At 42.9% G+C, this 18,790-nt stretch overlaps 1 protein-coding gene and 1 pseudogene across 1 annotated transcript; both read right to left on the bottom strand.

Annotated features, from left to right (window-relative positions):
* Positions 1–6,753: 6,753 nt before the first annotated feature.
* Positions 6,754–15,462, bottom strand: LOC120842659. The gene is made up of 9 exons (XM_040213815.3): positions 15,414–15,462; positions 15,131–15,142; positions 14,495–14,758; positions 13,763–13,837; positions 11,313–11,533; positions 11,003–11,162; positions 10,760–10,858; positions 9,861–9,920; positions 6,754–9,287 (listed from the first exon to the last, which is right to left on the bottom strand). Exons 1-9 carry the CDS (start codon positions 15,460–15,462, stop codon positions 9,244–9,246), a joined length of 984 nt encoding a protein of 327 aa, XP_040069749.1. The 3' UTR covers positions 6,754–9,243.
* A 695-nt stretch (positions 15,463–16,157) lies between these two features.
* LOC120842662 lies at positions 16,158–18,572 on the bottom strand (annotated as a pseudogene).
* Positions 18,573–18,790: the final 218 nt, after the last annotated feature.

The following is an 18,790-nucleotide window of genomic DNA, read 5'->3' as shown; positions in this document are numbered from 1 at the left end:
ATAGAACGTTAAAATAATGATTTTGGAACATCTATTACTAACGTTATTTCTGTGTTAATATTGAAACGTTAATGTAACATCACATATGTAACTGTGAAATAACGTTAAAAATAGAATGTTCAAATAATGATTTTGGAACATTTATTACTAACGTTATTTCTGTGTTAATATTGAAACGTTAATGTAACATCACATATGTAACTGTGAAATAACGTTAAAAATAGAACGCTCAAATAATGATTTTGGAACATTTATTACTAACGTTATTTCTGTGTTAATATTGAAACATTATTGTAACATCACATATGTAATTGTCAAATAATGTTAAAAATAGAACTTTAAAATAATGATTTTGGAAGATTCATTACTAACATTATTTCAGTGTTAATAATAAAACGCTAATGTCACTTTATTTGTAGAACAATAAAATAATGTTGAAAATAAAACATTCAAATAACTTTATTTGTAAAACAATAGTTCCTTTTTTTTTTTTTTTTGCCCGATTTTTTAAAGGTCTTTTTGAAAAGTACTCTACCTGCCCTGTGATAGTTGCAAGGAGGTGAAGGAAGAGGATTAAGTACGGGAGAAAACGGAAAGAAGAAAAATAAATTTTTCTCAATTAATTAATTCGAAGCTAGGTGGCGCAAGCTACCGCCCGGTATAAAGGGACCAGCCGGAACAGCCAATATTCATCCATCCGCGTTCCCGCCACTGCAACTGTGGCCCCTGCCACCGCTGGTTTCGCCGGTTCGATTTCTTCGAGCGAACTTCTGGGACAGTTTGAATAGCTTGAACTAGTTTGAACTTTGAGTTACTTTGATTTCCAATTAAGCTACGTCCAGCCGCGTCCACAACGGTGACTGCTGACTGATAAAGCGGACAACCGAACAGCTCTTGGACGGCGGGACTCGAGAACCGTAAGTAACCACCTTCTTGATAACCACTGTGCACGTGCTTCTTTTCTTGAAAACAATCTGACGTAAACTGGTATCCTGTCGTTCTCTTTGTTTCAAAAGTAACAAGAGGGGGAAAAATGAAATGACATAGAAAACCGTTACATCGTCTGTGCAACCGGCAAAAAATAATTATTGCCGAGAGCGTCCGCGACCATCTTGCAGACATTTTTCCGAACTCAGTTTTTGTGGCGGCGGATAGGGATTTGATGGTCGATAGAGCAGAGGACAGCGACAACGGAGCGAAAGAGGTTTTAAGCAGTGCTACCGAACGGTTTCAGTGACCTTTGCGTGGACACAGATTCAGAGTCGGGTGGTACTGAAATCCGGTCGTAAGGTCTTTTAAGCTTGGCAAGCGAGCTATAGTAGCGACATGGGCTAGATCATCAGTGCGACGGTGTGCCCAGCAGTTTCTTTGCGATTTTGGAAATTCTTCGTGAAATTTGAGCAAATGCTAGTGAGAGGTCTGGTCCCACATGGAGACACGACTGTTTGTTTTGCCTGTTGCAAAAGCTGAAAATGTCAGTCCCCACAGGTATGCACAATGGCAAGGAAGACAGGAGAACTTTTCGAGAAGCTTGTTTGAAAACAGGTGCAACTCGCACTACTTTTTCAACAAAAATGTTTGCTATTAGTCGACAACTGCCCACATTATCTCTCCGTCATCCCTGCAAATCTTTGACAAAGGGCTGAATATTGAACTAAGCGAAGTAAGTTTAGGAAAGCATGCTATGCTTCCTTTATAGCACCTTATTAACAAGTTTACGTGTTTTGCATTTAGTATTGTGTTGTTTTGTTTGCAGGCAAAGAAGTCCTAAGCATCGTGTCCAAAGCAGGAAGTGCTGGTGCGAATCTCAGCTCTAGAAAGACGACATTCTGTGTTTACCTTTATTTTATCATTTAAAAACAATTTATTCATGAGTATTTGCCACCTGCTCAGTATGGAAATAATGTTTTTTTTGTTTTTTTTTGTCTTGCTTTCATCTAGTCATCAGTTGTGGACATTTCTTTTAAAACCTTTTCCTAATCATGTGTTCCAGACAGGTTTTTAAGCTTTTTATAGCTCTATTTTTACTTTTGCAACTTGAACATTTATAGCTGCTCGGTATGAGAATGCGGAGAGCTCAAACTCCTCTGAAACGCCCTCGCGGTTGGAGTAGGATGTGAACGTTTGAGAACATTTATTAAATTATAATAAAGAGAAACAATTTTGGTATGAAGCGAGTCCACTGTAAAACCGTAAGATGACATTTTAGTTCTTGTAGCATTCATTTTAATGAGAAAGTTTGTGAGCAGGAAAGATAATTATGCTTTCTTTCATGATGGCAAGCTTTTTCCACCAAAATTAGTGCTAGCATTCTCGGTGCTATTTTTTATGTACCGCAAATTGGGCTTAAAATGGACGTCAACTCATAGAGAATTTTTTTTATTATCTTTTGATCTATATAATGTCGTGTTTTCAAACTTTTGCACCCTACTCCAATCGCCAGGGCTACATTCTACCAGAGTTTGAGGTCGTTGTGATGTCTAGTTTATTTTTGCGGTAGAGAAACACTGTTGAGTTTTCTCGCCCCTTTCTTTAATTATGTGAGCTTCATAAACCCAATTTACAGGCCTTCAAGCTTCTTCGAAAGTGTGAATTTTTTTTCATAATTGTTCACTTTAATTTTTTTTTTTTTAGAGGGAAAATAATTTTAACTGCATAGTCTAGCAATATTGTCGCTGCTCATGTACACTTCAATGTTCCAAATTTGGAGTCAATAAATGTACTCATAAACATGTACCAAACTGTTTTCTTTCACAGCAGGGGTAGACTGCAATTAATCACCTGGGAATCATGGTGTTCGGCGCAAAAAAAAACAACGGACATAAGAGAGAAAACAGACATACAGGTGCCACTCACAACTATATATATTTGAAAAGTTCAGAAAAACAGGAATACATCTATCGTCATCTTCATCACGTCCACGCATGCGCTTAGCCATGTAATATACGCCTCATCTAACACATGGCTACGCGCATGCGTGGACGTGATGAAGATGACAATGTATGTATTCCTTTCTTTCTGCACTTTTCAAGTACAGTTGTGAGTGGCACCTGTATGTCTGTTTTCTCTCTTGTGTCCATTGCTTTTTTGCGCCTTACACTATGATTTCCAACGTTCACCAACTAGCCCAACTACAAAAATGTTCCAAAAGCCGGGTGAATTCATGATTGAAAAGGTTTACTCCTACTTAACATAACAAATTAATAACAAAAGGTACAGACGTTTCGCCACCTATGCAGGTGGCATCTTCAGTATAGACCTTTTCCACAAGGGCGCCGCCATCTTGAATTGTCGTCACTTCCAGTATGGGCGAAAACATTACTGTGCCGTTGCCACGCCAATAGAAGACATTTAGGATATAAGCCTAACCGTCACACATTCTCGTTTTGGCTCCCCTCTACTTTTTTACTGGTTACGGGTTGAAACGTTTTGCTATTTTGTTCTCGCCCATACTGGAAGTGACGACAATTCAAGATGGCGGCGCCCCTGTGGAAAATGTCTATACACTGACACAAATGAGGTGAGGTCGACCAGTCTACTTATCACACACATCCCCGTAAACGTCCGGCAGGGGGCCACGGTTGGTGTTGCACACCGATGAGTCACGGCGAATGAACCAGGACTCGACGAATTTTCTTTGCCCCCACCTTTGTTCTCGGGCCAGCGTCGTCGCATTGTCCAGGTCGAAACTGTGTCCTGTCGTCCAGCAGTGTTCGACAAGTTCTGTCTTGGACCGCGTGGCATGGGTGGCCTTGGCAACGTCCCTTTTGTGTTCTTTCAATCTCGTTGCCCTCTTTCTGCCCGTTTCGCCGATGTAGGTCGCGTCACAATCCCCGCACTGCACTTTGTATACGACCCCCCTCTGACCGTCTGCAGAGGTGCGGTCCTTCGGTTTCGGGAACACATTCGCTAAGGTATAATGTGGTTTAAAAACAGTTTGTACGCCCAGCGGGCACAAAGCTCTCCGAACAGCATCTGACACGCCCTGGACATAGGGAATAGATACAATAGACGTTGCCCGCACTCGTGACTCACTCCCCCTTCCCCTCTGCATTCGCCTCTGCGTATCGCTAATAAACGCAACAGAATGTCTTTCCTTTTTGTTTTCGCTACAGTTCCAGTGAAGCACAATAAGCTTTGATTCACATCACGACAACCATATTGAACCAAAAGCATGCATCGTTGCAAATAATGTTCTTGAAAAGCGCATTGTCTGTTCAGCTGACAAAACATTTCAATGTCAGTGTACAGTGCGCCACTTTAGGCAAATGACTGTCAGTACGGCAGCAGTGCAGGTCATATAACTGGGTGTTGATAGTCGCTAATCTCGCAATCTGCCAGTATTAGAGGGGATAGTTCCCCACGCCACCGGCAGGACGCGCACACATAGTTCGAGGTTGCACGCTACTGTGGCTTTTTTTTTTTTTTTACACGATTGTATTAGCAAAAAGCGCACCTAGCTTGGTTAGTGTTCACGAAAAAAAATGCAATTGCTCTTATGAAAAAATGTTTGGAGGGACTGTTAAGAGTCACGAAGACAAACCATACATGTCTGTTTTATTTAGTTTTTTCACTGGTGTGGAATATTGAAATGTGTTAATCTGCTGTTTTGAAAAGGTCTAATAATGATTGTGCCTCACATTTTTATGCTCATTGCAAAGCCCCCATCTTCTGAGTAAACAATACTCAATAATAGCTAGGGTGTCATTGCTGTGTAGAATTGTTTTGGCCCACCATATATTGTTTCAAGGAGTGTTAAAGCTTGTGAAACAGAAGAGAATGTTACTGCACTGGTGAAATGTCTGCAAAGTTTGGAGGAACACTTCTGAACCATAAAGGCATATATATACTGTGTGTAGGGCACATCTGAACTAAGGCTGCTTCAAACACTAATTTGACTGTGTTGCAGGGCTTGCACCTTGGTAAGACGACTGAGTTACCGTACGTGACAGGTGTTGCCATGGCAATTCACCGTCTCTCGGCAACAGCCCTGGCAATGCAGTCAAACACAACTGTCTCAACCAGACTTTTACAGTATATATTTATCTTCATGGTTCAGAACACTCCTCTGAACATTTTGCATACATTTTGCTGTAGTCGGTGACAGGTCAAGAACCAAGTGGAAGCTCCTCCCACCTCTTTCCTCTTTAGTAGAGCGAACGCTGGAGAGGAGGCGACCTCCTCTCCAGCGTTTGCTCTGCTCAAGTGGAAAGAGGTGGGAGGAGCTTCCACTTGGTTCTTGACCTGTCACCCAGGTAGCACCAAAACATTATAATAATGTTATTTTTTTGTTTGGCCCAAATGTTTGAAATATGTCCTTAATGTCATTTTATTTAATATTTCCACAATGTTTATCTGTTCGTTAGATTAATGTTTTTCCATACGTTATTTGAACACACAGGAAACATTCCTTCAACATAAATTTAATGTTTGCAAAACGTTAAATTAACATTGAAGGAACATTCGAGAAACACTTTTACAACCGGTATGCAACGTTTGTAAAACATTAAATTCACATCAAAGAAAATGGTACTGCTACACTAGCAGAATATCCACAAAATGTTAGAAAGATCTTTTCAGTTGACGAAGACAAAAATATTATAAATCAGACGCAACCGCTACCCATGCAGTTACGCCTCTGCTGTGAACAAGGCGAACTGCATGGGTAGCAACTGCGTCTGATTACAATACTTTTGTCTTCAACTGAAAAGTTCTTTCTAACATTTTGTGGATATTCTGCTAGTGTAGCAGTACCATTTTCTTTGATGTGAATCTAATGTTTTATAAACTTGCATACCAACAAAACTGCAGGTAGTCAAAGCTGAAAGAAGGGTGTTGGAAAGGAACCTCCTTGAAACCCAACGACAGGCAGTGTTTCACTACAGACATGGCTTTTCTGAGGGCTGAAAAAGCTAAGACTTGCAACAAAATATTGCGTCCTGGGTCTTCGAGGAGGTCCTTTTTCACATACATAGCAATGTTTTCCAGAAGATGAACCACCGGACTCCAGTGCGCAATACACATAACGGGAGAGAATTGACTGTATGCACCTTTTGAAGAAGCTTGATCGTAGCATGTCCGTTAACTGAGGAAAAGAATGTTTGTGAAAGGCACAATATTGCACACTATTAACAAAAACGCTAGAATTAACAAGCTCCTTTTCATCACAGCACATATTGAGACGAAATAATTGCAATTTACTACCCTTGCAAAGATGAAATCAGTCAGGTACATGTACTAAAACATTTATTGTTTCAAATTAAACCAAAAGCATATACATACGAGTAAGGATGCTGCTAGACTCAGCTGTTAAAATGACAAGCCAATAACTTAAGACAAATCTGTATGTACTACAGAAACAAGCTTGAAACTGAGTAGAAGTGGTGACTAGAGCGGGTGAAGCTTGAAGCTGAGCTAGTTGGCTCATTGCTCTATATAGTGCCAGCTGAACATAAAAGAAGGGTTAGAGAGAGAGATAAGAAAGGCATACACCGCTGGACTAGGAACTGTTTCATCAGATCATCTTTCTCTTCATCTACATTGAGTTTCACTTCCTCTTTTTTTCTTATCTACATTGCATTTGATTTAATTGAGGAGTTCTTCTTCTAATCTTATACCCAAGCATCTTCTCATCTTCCATCTGTCCGCCATAAGTGCGGCCCTCTAAGGTACTCAACTTCCTTGTTGTGTAGTGCGATGGAAGGCACACACACACACTCGTCTGCCTTTGCGTCAATAGCAAGGGCCTCCAGGATTTCTCGAGTGAACTTGTGGCGGTTTCTTGCTAGGATGGTTAGGCTAGAAAACTCTGGTACACACCGGCACATGTGACAATGGGCGGGTAGGTCCCCTGCTGCAGTGGTGGCCTTCACCGAAGCTGCATGTTCCCTAGTCTGGTCACCGATGCACCTTCCCGTCTGTCCAATGTAACATTGACCACATGACAGTGGGATTTGGTACACAACCTCCTTCTCACATTCGGTGTGCTTGGTCTCGTGAGATACCTTGCAGTTTGTCTTCTCCTTGTTGGTCCCTTTGTTTACATGATGGAAAGTTGCACACAAAGAGACGAGGAAGGAACACAGAAGACAGACAGCACGATTCATGACAGGGGACATCGACACCAGGGGGTTAAGAGTTCAGTCGCAGAGGAATATTCGCAAAAAGGCAAGTTCTCTTTCGCTCATGCAACCGACGGCTGACTAACGCAGCGATCGGCCAGACTCAAGATGGTGAACGCCCTGAGCACCTCGCGCGTTTGTTTTTCATTAAAGCGCCCAATGATTGAGGTTTTTTCTAAAGATGGTGTGCAGATAGAGGTCTTACAATGCACCAAAAGGTTGACCTCATACAGTTTATGATTGTGCTCTCGCAGCCAGTCATTCGAACACTGTCTAGTCTGTCCGACATAGCATCTTCCACAGGAAAGAGGAATGCTGTATACAACGCTCGATGAACAGGAAAAAAAAGGCTGCACATGTTTTTTGTGGCACGTGTTTTTTATAATTTGTTCTCTTTGGCGCAGACCTTAAACAAATTTGTCATATTTTTTTAGGGGCTGATATTACTGTGGGCACAGCACACCTACTTGCCACTTGTTTTAGATTGTATCTACACAAGATATCGCATAATCTAAAACAAGTGGTAAGTAGGTATGGTGTGCCCGTAGTATTATCAGCCTCTAAAAAGATGTGACAAATTTGTTCTAAGGTTTGCGCCAAAGCGAAAAAGACACGCGCCACAAAAAACATGTGCAGCCTTTCACTCCTCGTTCATTGAGCGTAGTGTACAGCATTCCTCTTCCCTGTGGAAGATGCTATGTCGGACAGACTAGAAAGTGTTTGAATGACTGGCTGCGAGAGCACGATCATAAACTGTATGAGGTCAACCTTTTGGTGCATTGTAAGACCTCTATCTGCACACCATCTTTAGAAAAAAATCTCAATCATTGGGCACTTTAATGATAAACAAACGCGCGAGGTGCTCGATGCGTTCACCATCTTGAGTCTGACCGATCTCTGCGTTAGTCAGCCGTCGGTTGCTTTGAGCGAAAAAGAAGTTGCCTTTTTGCGAACACCTCACTATGACTGAACTGTTTACCCCCTGGTGTTGATGTCCCCCGTCATGAATCGTGCTTCATCTTTTCTTTCTTCACTTAATATACCAGAGTTGCGAGTATGCGCCTCTCTGACTTCTGTGTTTTTCCCTTGTCTCTTTGTGTGCAATTTTTCATCATGTAAACAAGAGGGCCAACAAGGAGAAAATGAACTGCCAAGTACACCAAATGTGAGAAGGAGGTTGTGCACCAAATCCCATGTCATGTAGTCAATGTTACATTGGACAGAAGGGAAGGTGCATCAGTGACTAGACGAGAGAACATGCAGCTTCGGTGAAGGCCACCACAGCGTGCAGAGCACCTACCTGCCCATTGTCATATGTGCCTGTGTGTACCAGACTTTTCTAGCCTAAACATCCTGGCAAGAAACCGCCACAAGTTCACTCGAGAAATCCTGGAGGCCTTTGCTATTGACGCAAAAGCGGACAAGTGTGTGGGTATACCTTCCATCGCACTACACCACAAGGAAGGTGAGTATCTTAGAGGGGCCGCACCCATGGTGGACAAATGGAAGACGAGGAGACGCTCGAGTATAAGACTAGAAGAAAAGGAACTCCTCAATTAAATCAAATGCAGTGTAGATAAAAAAGAAGAGAAACTCAACGTAGATGAAGAAAAAGATGATCTGATTAAACAGTTGCTAGTCCAACGGTGTGTCTTTCTTATCTCTCTCTAATCCTTTTATGTCCAGCTGGCACTATATACAATTGCCATGTGTAGAAGCAGTTAGAAAAACTTGATTACTAAAACGGTATCGTATTAAAGAAAAGCCGGAAAGGACTGACTAAAGCCTGTCACTAGACTAGAACAGAAGTCGAGACATTAAATAGGCCTATTGCCGCTTTAAAAAGTAAAATATGACAATAGAATATGAAATAGGCTGAAGAAACTCTAGAACAGGACTAGACAGAAAAAAAAAATTAAAACAAACAGACTTTCATCTTCCCAAGTCAAACCACAGTAAAGCCTGTCACTAGACTAGAACAGAAGTCGAGACATTAAATAGCCTTATTGCCACTTTAAAAAGTAAAATATGACAATAGAATATGAAATAGGCTGAAGAAAGTCTAGAACAGGACTAGACAGAAAAAAAAAAATTGAAACAAACTGATTTTCATCTTCCCAAGTCAAACCACAGTTTCTGTCGATGGGATGTTTTCGACTTTTCTGGCTGCAAACAAAACAAGAAAATAATTAATACAGAGTGCCGGAAACTAAATTTGAGGTGGCAAATGATCATAATACGTGGAAAACATAACAGTGTAGCTTAATTCGAAATTTAGCTTTGTGACAATGGTTTGCAGGTTTGGAAACCCCTCAAGAAATTAGGGTGTACTAGAAATATCCTAGTGGGAAAGAGAGTTCATATAGAGCCGCAAAAAGGCTGACCTGATTTCCCACATAACTACGAACTAAAAGAAAATGACAATCTTGTTCAAGTGCTTAAAACAGTGAATTGATTGCAAAAAACAAACAAAGTAGCAAACACTTATGACAAGAGACAACACAGGTACATCTCTCAACTAGCAAAAATAAAATAATGCCTTGTGGTAGTTTATTGATGTTGCTAGTTGAACTGTACACCCGTGGCATCTCTTGTCATAAGTGTCTCTCTTTTGTTTGTTTCTTAACTCCCACCAACATGCTATCAAATCCTTTAATTTGTTGTTGAGTCACTTGTACCTAGTAGTTGTCAGTCCTCCTGCTCAAGCAAACCAACATTGAAACACGCGACAAAATACACCTTGTGACGACCCGGAGCTGAGCTTGTTGGTGCAGCGCTTGTCGATGGGGCCAAATGAACCTACAGCACAAAAACAGGAAGAGAGAAAATGAGACAAACACAATGCCGGACTAACTTCATCCACATACTTTATTTACAAAAGAACCAGTTGGCCCCGTCTGGGGCCAACCTGCTCCTGTGTAAATGAATAAAAATGCACTCCATTAAACAGTTTAGTCCAGCATCGTGTTTGTCTAATTTTCTCTGTGTTGTCATCTTGTATGTTCAGCTGGCCTCACCCAATAGCAACACACAATCAGTCCCACAAACGGCTGTCAGAAATACTTTTACTGCCCTATTTTCTAGGAAAGCAAGACAAAGAAAATCAAGCTGAGTGCAGAACTTTCTTATTCGGCTGCTACATTCTGTATGTTAGAAAACCAATTTTTACTTTTTTCCAATAAGAAATTATTGTAAACAAAGCTTCCTTCGTTATTTTGTAGTTGTGCTCACTGCTTCTGCTGGTGCATTTGATTGGGAGGGGCAATGATACAAGTGAGCATGTACTATTGCAATACATTGCAATATGAACACAAAGCGCATAACTTTCAGTACACTGCTTACACACCAGGCACCAGTCAAGGCATTCAAGAGTTGGAGATTAATCTAGTGTCCTTGGTCGAACTACACATGTGCAAGCTTCGCTGGCTCGTGGCCAGTTTGTGCAGCATTTGTAGAAAGCCACAAGCTCTCTTCTTTGTATTTCAATGTATAGCGATAGTACAATAGAACTCTTCGCTGTGTTACAGATCTCATGCATGGTTTACATTCTTCATTTTGTAAGCCTCAGGAGATTTTTAGATTAATCATCAGCTTCAATGTATTTGTATCCTTCCTGCAAAGATTAGGTTGTTGCTTGCCTTGAGCACGGAGCCGGACGTTGGCGAAGCGCAGCCAATCACCAATGGCGCGGCCCATCTCGTCGTCTGTTGCAGTTTTGCGGGTTACACGTACAGCAGCTGAAAAAAATATGCACAGCTATCAGAAGTTTTATAACGATCACTGTAAAGTAATACTTAATAATAAAAAAAAAAAAAAGACGGGTGCATGCAAGCACATTACTCTCCATAGTGTAGACAGTGATACAAAAACATTACTCTTACCATAGATCAGGCTAAAGATCTTCAGTTTCCCGGCTTCTTGCTTTCCGTTTCGCCCGGTTCTGTTGTAGAAGACGGCAACTTCATCTCCGACAAGTTTCTTAAACACCGTTTTTGTTGTAGAGGCTACATCTCTACCTCCAATTTGGCCAAGCTCTTTCACCTAGAAATCAAAAGTTATCCACAATAAGCCACACATAAAAGCTTCTCTTGCTCAAAGAACAGAAGAAAGATGAAAAACAATGACTATTTCAGTACATGTATGTTCTGGATAATAACCTTTGGCTGTAACGCACAACAACTTGAAACTTACTAGCTTTGCAAAAATGGCTTCATTTTTTAAGCTAGCCTCCAGGAAGGCAAATTCCTCTCTTGTCTTCACTGGATAGACTGGAAGGTCTTCTGGATGGACTGGACCAGCCATGGCAGTAGGGTCATCAGCATTCACATGCATCTGTATTCTGGCCAACATTGTAGCCATGCTTGTCAACTGTGCCTTAATACACTCAAGTTCCCTAAGAACTGTGACCAAAGCTAAAAAAAAAAAAAAAAAGAGCAATACGTTAGAACCTTATCAATATTGAGTGTTCCGATAAAGATGATAAAAAAACAAGCCTTTATTCATTTTCAAGGTGACAAGGAGTTAATACTTTAATCGCTTAAAGCTGTAAGAGCATTAAAGATACAGAAACTTTTCTCTTGTTGCTCACGTTACCGAAGCACTTAGCTTAATTACACAAACAAATTATCCATTCTTACAACGTGCAGCATGCATCAATGCTGCAAAGCAACAAGGCTAAAGTTTTTTTTTTTTTAAACAGGACATGCCTCAGCCAGGGTTGTAAAGCACCTAGGTACAAGTAACTCGAAATCGGTATCTAGGTACCTTTGTTGTACCTGACATAAAAACCTAGGTACTTTCATTTTTCGGTATCTGTATCTGTACAGGGTTGGAACTCATGAAATGTACTTGGGAGGAGCCACGGGAGCAGCTGAACCTACATTCTGGAGCAGGCTAGGAGCAGCTCAGATAAGTTTTCACTGCACTTCAGTTTATGTCTTAGTAATTACATGCGCGAATCACGTGACGTGCGCAAGCAACGAACGTGCAGTTGCGCGAAGGAACAGGGCAATAAATTTCGAATTTATCCTATTGTGTAACTCAATAACGAAGCAGCAGACTATGATTAAGCGTAGTTATCATATTCGAGGCGATAAGCAGGAGCAAGGTTAAAGTATGCCAAGCAGATCTACCGCTTGCATGAGAGCTGCTGGCCGGCAAGGTTTCGGATTGGACCGCATTTCAGTTCTATCAAATCACGATTTATCTTGTGGGAATGCGGTTCCAACTTTTAACGATGAAGTACTAACAGGAATCTTTTGCTCCTGTCTTCAACTGGCTGAAGTCTGGATCCCGGGCCGCAGAGCCTCAGGCAATCTGACTCTTAACGACTCGACCTCACTTCTGCTGACGTGCTTAAAGGGCAACTCCGCTTCATTTTTGGTTTTGAAAAAACAATGCAGTCCTCTTCAGTATCGCCTAGGAAGACCACGAGTGAAATGTTACGACGCAGTTCTGTCTAAATGTTTCTTAAACGGTCCGGCAAACTTCGCAACTCGCCAAGTTGTCGAAATCGGCTGACTTGAGCGGGCGATCAGGCGCAACCAACAGCGCAGTCAAGGCTATGGCATGGGCGGAGCCAACATTGAGCTAAACGTCATTATCATGGCCCCCTTTTGCTTGTTTTCACTTCTCCGCGCGAGCGTAGCGCATGACGTCAGCAACGTTGCCTCTCGGCGCTCAGCGGTGTCCACATGATTGGTGTAACGCGCCCGCGCAGCGCGTTTCTTGGGAGCCGTCCGGCCGCCCGCCGTTACCGCCGTCTTCCGCGTCACAACCGCCGTCGTCGTCTCACCGATTGTGATTATTGTCTCTCGGAGTTTCATCCACACCACGGACACCATGTGCGCAGACTTATGCCGCAGTTGTGCAGACGTCGTCGAATGCCGTAGACACCAAAACGTGGCGAAGAGTGCGGTGCAGACGACACTCGCGCCTGCCACACGCCCGCCCCAATCCCGCCCGTCGTTGGGCCGAGGATCACGTGACATCTCGTACCACGTGATGGCCATGTACTTGGCGGCCCGAGGCCAATGTTGCCGGGCAGAGCCGAAGTTTCGGTTTCGATTTCAGCTCGTGTTTAAAATTAGATTTAAAAATATATAGCCCACTTTTCGCAAAGCAAACAACGTAGTGTGTTTTACTAGGGCTTTTTAATTCGAAATCACTCATTATCCCGAAATCTTCGGAATTGAGCGGAGTTGCCCTTTAACCGCTTATGGTTGAAGGATAACAATCCAGAAGCAGGTGGTGTAGCGCTTGGAGTCTGACCCCCAATTTTTTTCGTGCGCTTCTGACTCGAGATACACAGGGAGAATAAACAGAGCAAAGGAGTGCAAGGCCGACCAAGCTAAATGCGCTCATTGTTGCGAATCGGGTCGATAAAAACCGGAACCAAGACAAAATACAATTCTTTTGGTGCATAATGGCACGAGGTATTGGCTGTGGCGCAGTTTCCACAACATGTTTCAGGATGGCGCAGACATATGCGTCTGGCGCAAATGGTACAGCTATTCCACCCCTGCTGTATTTTAGGTACATTTTCCAGAAACTTGTAACTAAGTGAAGTTACTTTTTACAGGTTCATGTGTCAAAAGTGCACATACATCCTAACTCTTCTGTCAGTCACAAAATATACTTGCCATTTCTTGAAGGTTCAGCAGAGCAGTTCAAAGAAGATGCACTTTTTGGTCTTCCTTTGGGCAACACCAAGTCATCTGAAAAACCACAAGCAATGCATAAGTAATAACAAGGATGAGCAGTTGAACTGCTATGTCACAGTTGCGTATTTCCTTGGATGGGAGTACAAGGCTGTCAAACTGCAAGCTGCAGTGTGCTTTATTCTGGAATCCTTTCTTCTTTTTTTTCTTGGGGAAACGCGGAAAGGGGCGAAGGGGGGGGGGGAGTCCTCTTACGAGGGATCCGCGAGCCGCACTTGGACCAGCAAAGAGCCGCATGCGGCTCGCGAGCCGCGGTTTGCCCACCCCTGATCTATACCATGCCCATACTGTACACTATGCGACGCTGTTAGCACAAACACAACATCGTCGGGTTTACTCGCTTTACTTACACAAATCAGGTGATATCACCAAAATTACTAATGCGGTGAAAAGGGCCCATAAGGGTTTCACAGCTTGAGCAAAGCACAAAAAAGCGCCGATGTCATGTTCATGCTAAAAGTGTCGCACTGTGTACATAACAGCCTGCACGTGGGTCTAGGAAGGCCTTTTCTCAACTCTAGATTACAAACATTCGAAGTGTGAAATACATGATCTGTAGTTTTGTTTTGATTACCTTGTGCATTTCACTTTATCACTAGTATTTGTTCATGTAAACCATTTCCTTCAAAACACGTGTAAGAAAAAAGGACTTGCCACCATCAGTTTGGCCTGCTCCTCCACAATGTGCTCCACTTTTTCTTTGAAGAGGTGGTGGCGGTGGGGGCTCAGCGAGAAATTCAATGTCACCTTCTGGAGGTGGTTCTTCAGTTACTCCCTCCTCATCGCTGCTGTCAGTGAGGTAGTCATCGAAAAATGTCGGAGGTCGCCGTATTCTTTTTTGCGATGTCTCTGCTTCCGATGTAAGGTCGGACTCTTCCTCCGCCTTTATGGACCTCTTGCGGGCAACTTCGTAACTGTCTGCAAGTCAGATGTTATGTAGATAATGAATTAATAAAAAATGTGCGTTGAATGTGAGGCATTATATTTTGCTGAGTTTTGTCTAAGCTGTACGTAGCTTCTGCTAATGAAGCATATGCTGCCTTTTTGTAGCTATCAAGCTGTTACCAATGTGTCCTATTAACATAGGCAGTGGGAGGTCTATAGTACCGTTACCATAGTAACTAAAAAAAGGGAGTCAGATATGATATGTACTTTAAGAATTATTTCACAACCAAACCCCCTTCTCTTTTGTAGATTCTGCGAAAGTGTGGATTGTAATAACTTTCAATAGAGCAGTGCTCTCTTCAGAATGAAAAAAAAAAAACTAATGACGTTCAGGGCGGAGCTTACCTGTATATGACCCTGCAGGCAAATTTTGGCCAGTCTTTGCCTGGCTCCGTTCTGTCCCTCACTGCACTGTTCACTTTTGCAGTATTTTTAAACGGTGGCCAGGGAGCTGTCCCGTTCTTAATCCAGCGTGTTGGAACCACGGCCACGTCATCAGTCTTCATAAAATGGGCGACCGAGAACATCTAGAAAATTCAATTTGAGACCGTCAGTAAAGAGCATACCTACAAGTTTTATGAAGTAACAAGATTAGGGGTGTGCAAATAGTGATGTAACCAAATCAAACATGAATCGAATATTGATGAAACCAAATAAAATATGAATGCTGTGTACATGGTTTATGAAGGTGAAAATTACTAAAACTAAAACAAAAGAAAACTCATGATGTGTTTGGCATTTGTATTGATAGATGGCGCTCCCTCCTTATCGCAACGGCTCGTGACCACCGTGGTTTGTTAAAATGGGCATAATCTTTTTGAAATGTACCTTCGGTTAAAAAATAAATGCGGACAATAAAAGCAAAACTTAGAGTAAAAAAAACGTGTCTGTATAACGGTGGCGCTTTTGCTGTCAACGGATTTCGTCTGCGTGTCGTCTGCTTTCTTTCACTGGTCGGCTGCAACTTCGGAGGCTGCTCCCGACGCCATCTATCGATACGAATGCCAAACACATCCCGCTAATGAACCCCTCTCGTTTACGTCGCTGCCCGCCGTAGACCCTGGCAAGTTTCTTGGCCTTATTTTTTACAGAACGAGAACTACGCTTTATAATTTTACAAGAAAAAACCGACCTGTGAAATACACCGCTGACGAAAAGTTTAGATTGTTACGTGCAGGCATTGATTTTTACGGTCCATTTCAGATCGAGCCTGGTGGCTTGAACCACCCTATATTTCATGGGCTTTCTTTCTTTGCTAGAAAAGGAAGCAAACAAAGTGTATTGTGTTCAAAACACCCCAGTTGGCTGTTTCTCAAGACTTCTAAAGCCTGCCAGTTGACACCTTGATCCTGCTGGTCTTAAAATTGATATTTAAAAGTTTGCCAAGTCTTTCTTGCGTTTCGCAAGACACCTGCTAACAACATAGTGGTTTTCACTTGTGTAGAGCAGAGGTGCACAGACTGGAGGTTGTGGGGAAATGTCTGGCGGCTACAGAGCCTCGGAGAGCTCCAAAAATAGTTAAGGCGGGGGTCGCCGGAGGGCACTCAGAAGCTTTGGGGGTTCGCAGTCCCGAAAAGGTTGTGTACCTCTGGCGTAGAGTGTTCAGTCTTTTTATACTTGCGGCATCTTAGCTGGGATATCTATCAGTTGGGACAATAGTTACGTGTAATCACCAAGTCAAAGGATAATCACATTATCATTCATTTAAAGAGCTAAAGTAGTGAGCACACATCATGAGCAAAAGAAAACTAACCTTTTATTAGACATTCACCTTACAGCTTTTCTATTTTGGTCTTTCCATCATATAAACAGTTCTATTTATAGCAGCTTTTTTCTAATCCCTCAATTTTCAACCTACAGATGCCTTATAATCAGAAGAAATGTCCTTAAAAATCCCCTAGCAGTTATTAGCATAAAGACATAATTTATGCCAAAGACATTAGCACACACACTTTATTTTTATTCGTGATGATTATATACTCATTAAAACAACACTATAAGTGAGAGCACATTTACGGCAGATATTGCTTATCTGAGCTATCCTGTGTGCAAGAGTGGCTTAACCAAAAATTCACCCCCACAAGGAAGCCAGCAGCACTTTGATTTGACCTGTTCAACAGTCCACAAAGCATTTGCAGACGAAACCTGAGAAGCCCTGAAAGTACACAGTCCAGTTGTGTCAACAATGCCGGCATAGAAGTTTGTTAATCTCTTGAAAAACTGGCCACAGATCTTGATCTCTCCATCACGGGACACAACATTTGTTGCGACGACTACATTTCCATCTTCCATCAGAAAACATGAGTCTGGTAGGTTCACTTCCAGAACCATGCCTTGAAGAACTAGCTTGTGATACTGCTCTCCCTTAAATCCTGGAGGTGCTGGTCCGGCATTATGCGGCTTTTGCAACAATGCCTGCTGCTTCGGTGGTATTCTAGGATGCAAGTCAGCATGACTGCGCTCTTCTAAGCGTTTTACAATCTGTTGTAATGGTCGATTTGGTGACTTCAAATCTCGCTTCAGTTGACCCAGAAAGTTCTCAAACCGGAACGCAGAGAAGGAGTCAAGGTGACCGAACCTCCGCACATCAGCAGTAAGATGCAGCAGAGAATGTATGTTGTACACGTAAATGCCTTCACCGTACAGGTCCCCAGCATCAGAAACAAACTCTTCAAGCAGCTTCTCTGCAGAATCAATCTCCTCATGGCAGAGTCGTGGGCTTGACAGGATTGACACTGCAATGCTCAGTTTGAGAAAGTGCTGGTAGTAGCGCTTCTCCATGTGGTCTTTTAGAACCGCAGGACCGAAGTACAAGAGGAAGTTTCGTAGCTCAGTGGCCTTCCATCTCTCTAATTCATGAAGACTCCGGGGCTTCCGAGCCATCTCCCGAGGGGTGTGTCTCTGGAGTTTCATGAGCATTGTTGAGATGCTAGTCTGTGCACGTGGTGGGAGCTTTGATCGATGAGGTCGTCCCCGCACCCAATAGTGAAGTAGAAGCCTCCGCATAACGCCTAGGCAGACTAAATGCATATAGTCGAGGGGAAATTGGCTTACCATGCCAATCTGTAGCTCGACCAATGGGGACTGTCGATGATGGTGCCCTTCCTGATCCTGCTTTCGAAACGACTCGTCTGTTCGTAGGGGGCTGCTGACTTCTGGAAGAATTACTTTCCGGAAGTTTCAGAGAAGGTGCCTTCTTGGGTGCACTTTTCACAACTGAAGTATCCCCCATGGCCCTTGATGCACTTCAGAAATGCCCTTGCGGGCGCATCGCAAATGAACGCATGCACTCGAACTACGCACTCCTTTCCGCCCTCGGTCACGTGTTCTTCCAGCAATGTGCTTAACTCCGAAATGAAATCGGTAAGGTAGTCATCCAAGTTCTCCGGCTTCTTGTCTCCAACAAACAGAGCTATGACGAAAGGTTCAGGATCGCAGCTTTCGACGACAGATGCAAGAATGGGCCAGAACTGCTTGCTGGAACTTTTCGCTATAGGCAGGCCATCAACATTGATGAGCAACGAAATGGTGTCTCCAGTGATGCTGCCTGAGCTCATCATTCGTTTTAGTGACGATTCGATTCCGAAATAGTGGTAGAGGCCGGACGCTCCCATGTTTTTCACATTGCAAGATCTTGGTGTCCCCATTAGGCTTCTTGCGTCACTAGGCAGCTCCGGGTGATACTTCTTCAATATCTTTAAAAGCTTGCTAAGATGGGATGCGCAGGCTTTGGTCTCACGTGCCCAGGTGGCCAGCTCGCTTGCCAAAGTAAACTCATCTGCACTTGAGATTGGCAAATGAGTTTCAGTTTCTTCGGAAGCTGATGTGCTCGCGCAAGGATCTCTGGGATCGTCGACTTGCGGTGCGCTCAGACCCTCCCTGGCTCCGTCACTGCTGTCGTCTGATCCGTCAACCGCAGAATTTCCATCGCTCTCGTCCGGAGCAGACTTAGAAAAAATGTCCGCAAGATGGTCGCGCACGTTTTCGGCAATAATTCTTTTCTTC

The sequence above is a fragment of the Ixodes scapularis genome, unplaced genomic scaffold, assembly GCF_016920785.2.
Source record: "Ixodes scapularis isolate PalLabHiFi unplaced genomic scaffold, ASM1692078v2 PGA_scaffold13__105_contigs__length_92229423, whole genome shotgun sequence".
Classification (NCBI taxonomy): domain Eukaryota; kingdom Metazoa; phylum Arthropoda; class Arachnida; order Ixodida; family Ixodidae; genus Ixodes; species Ixodes scapularis.
The sequence above is the reverse complement of the archived record's forward strand: the minus strand, read 5'-3'. Positions and strand labels throughout refer to the sequence as shown.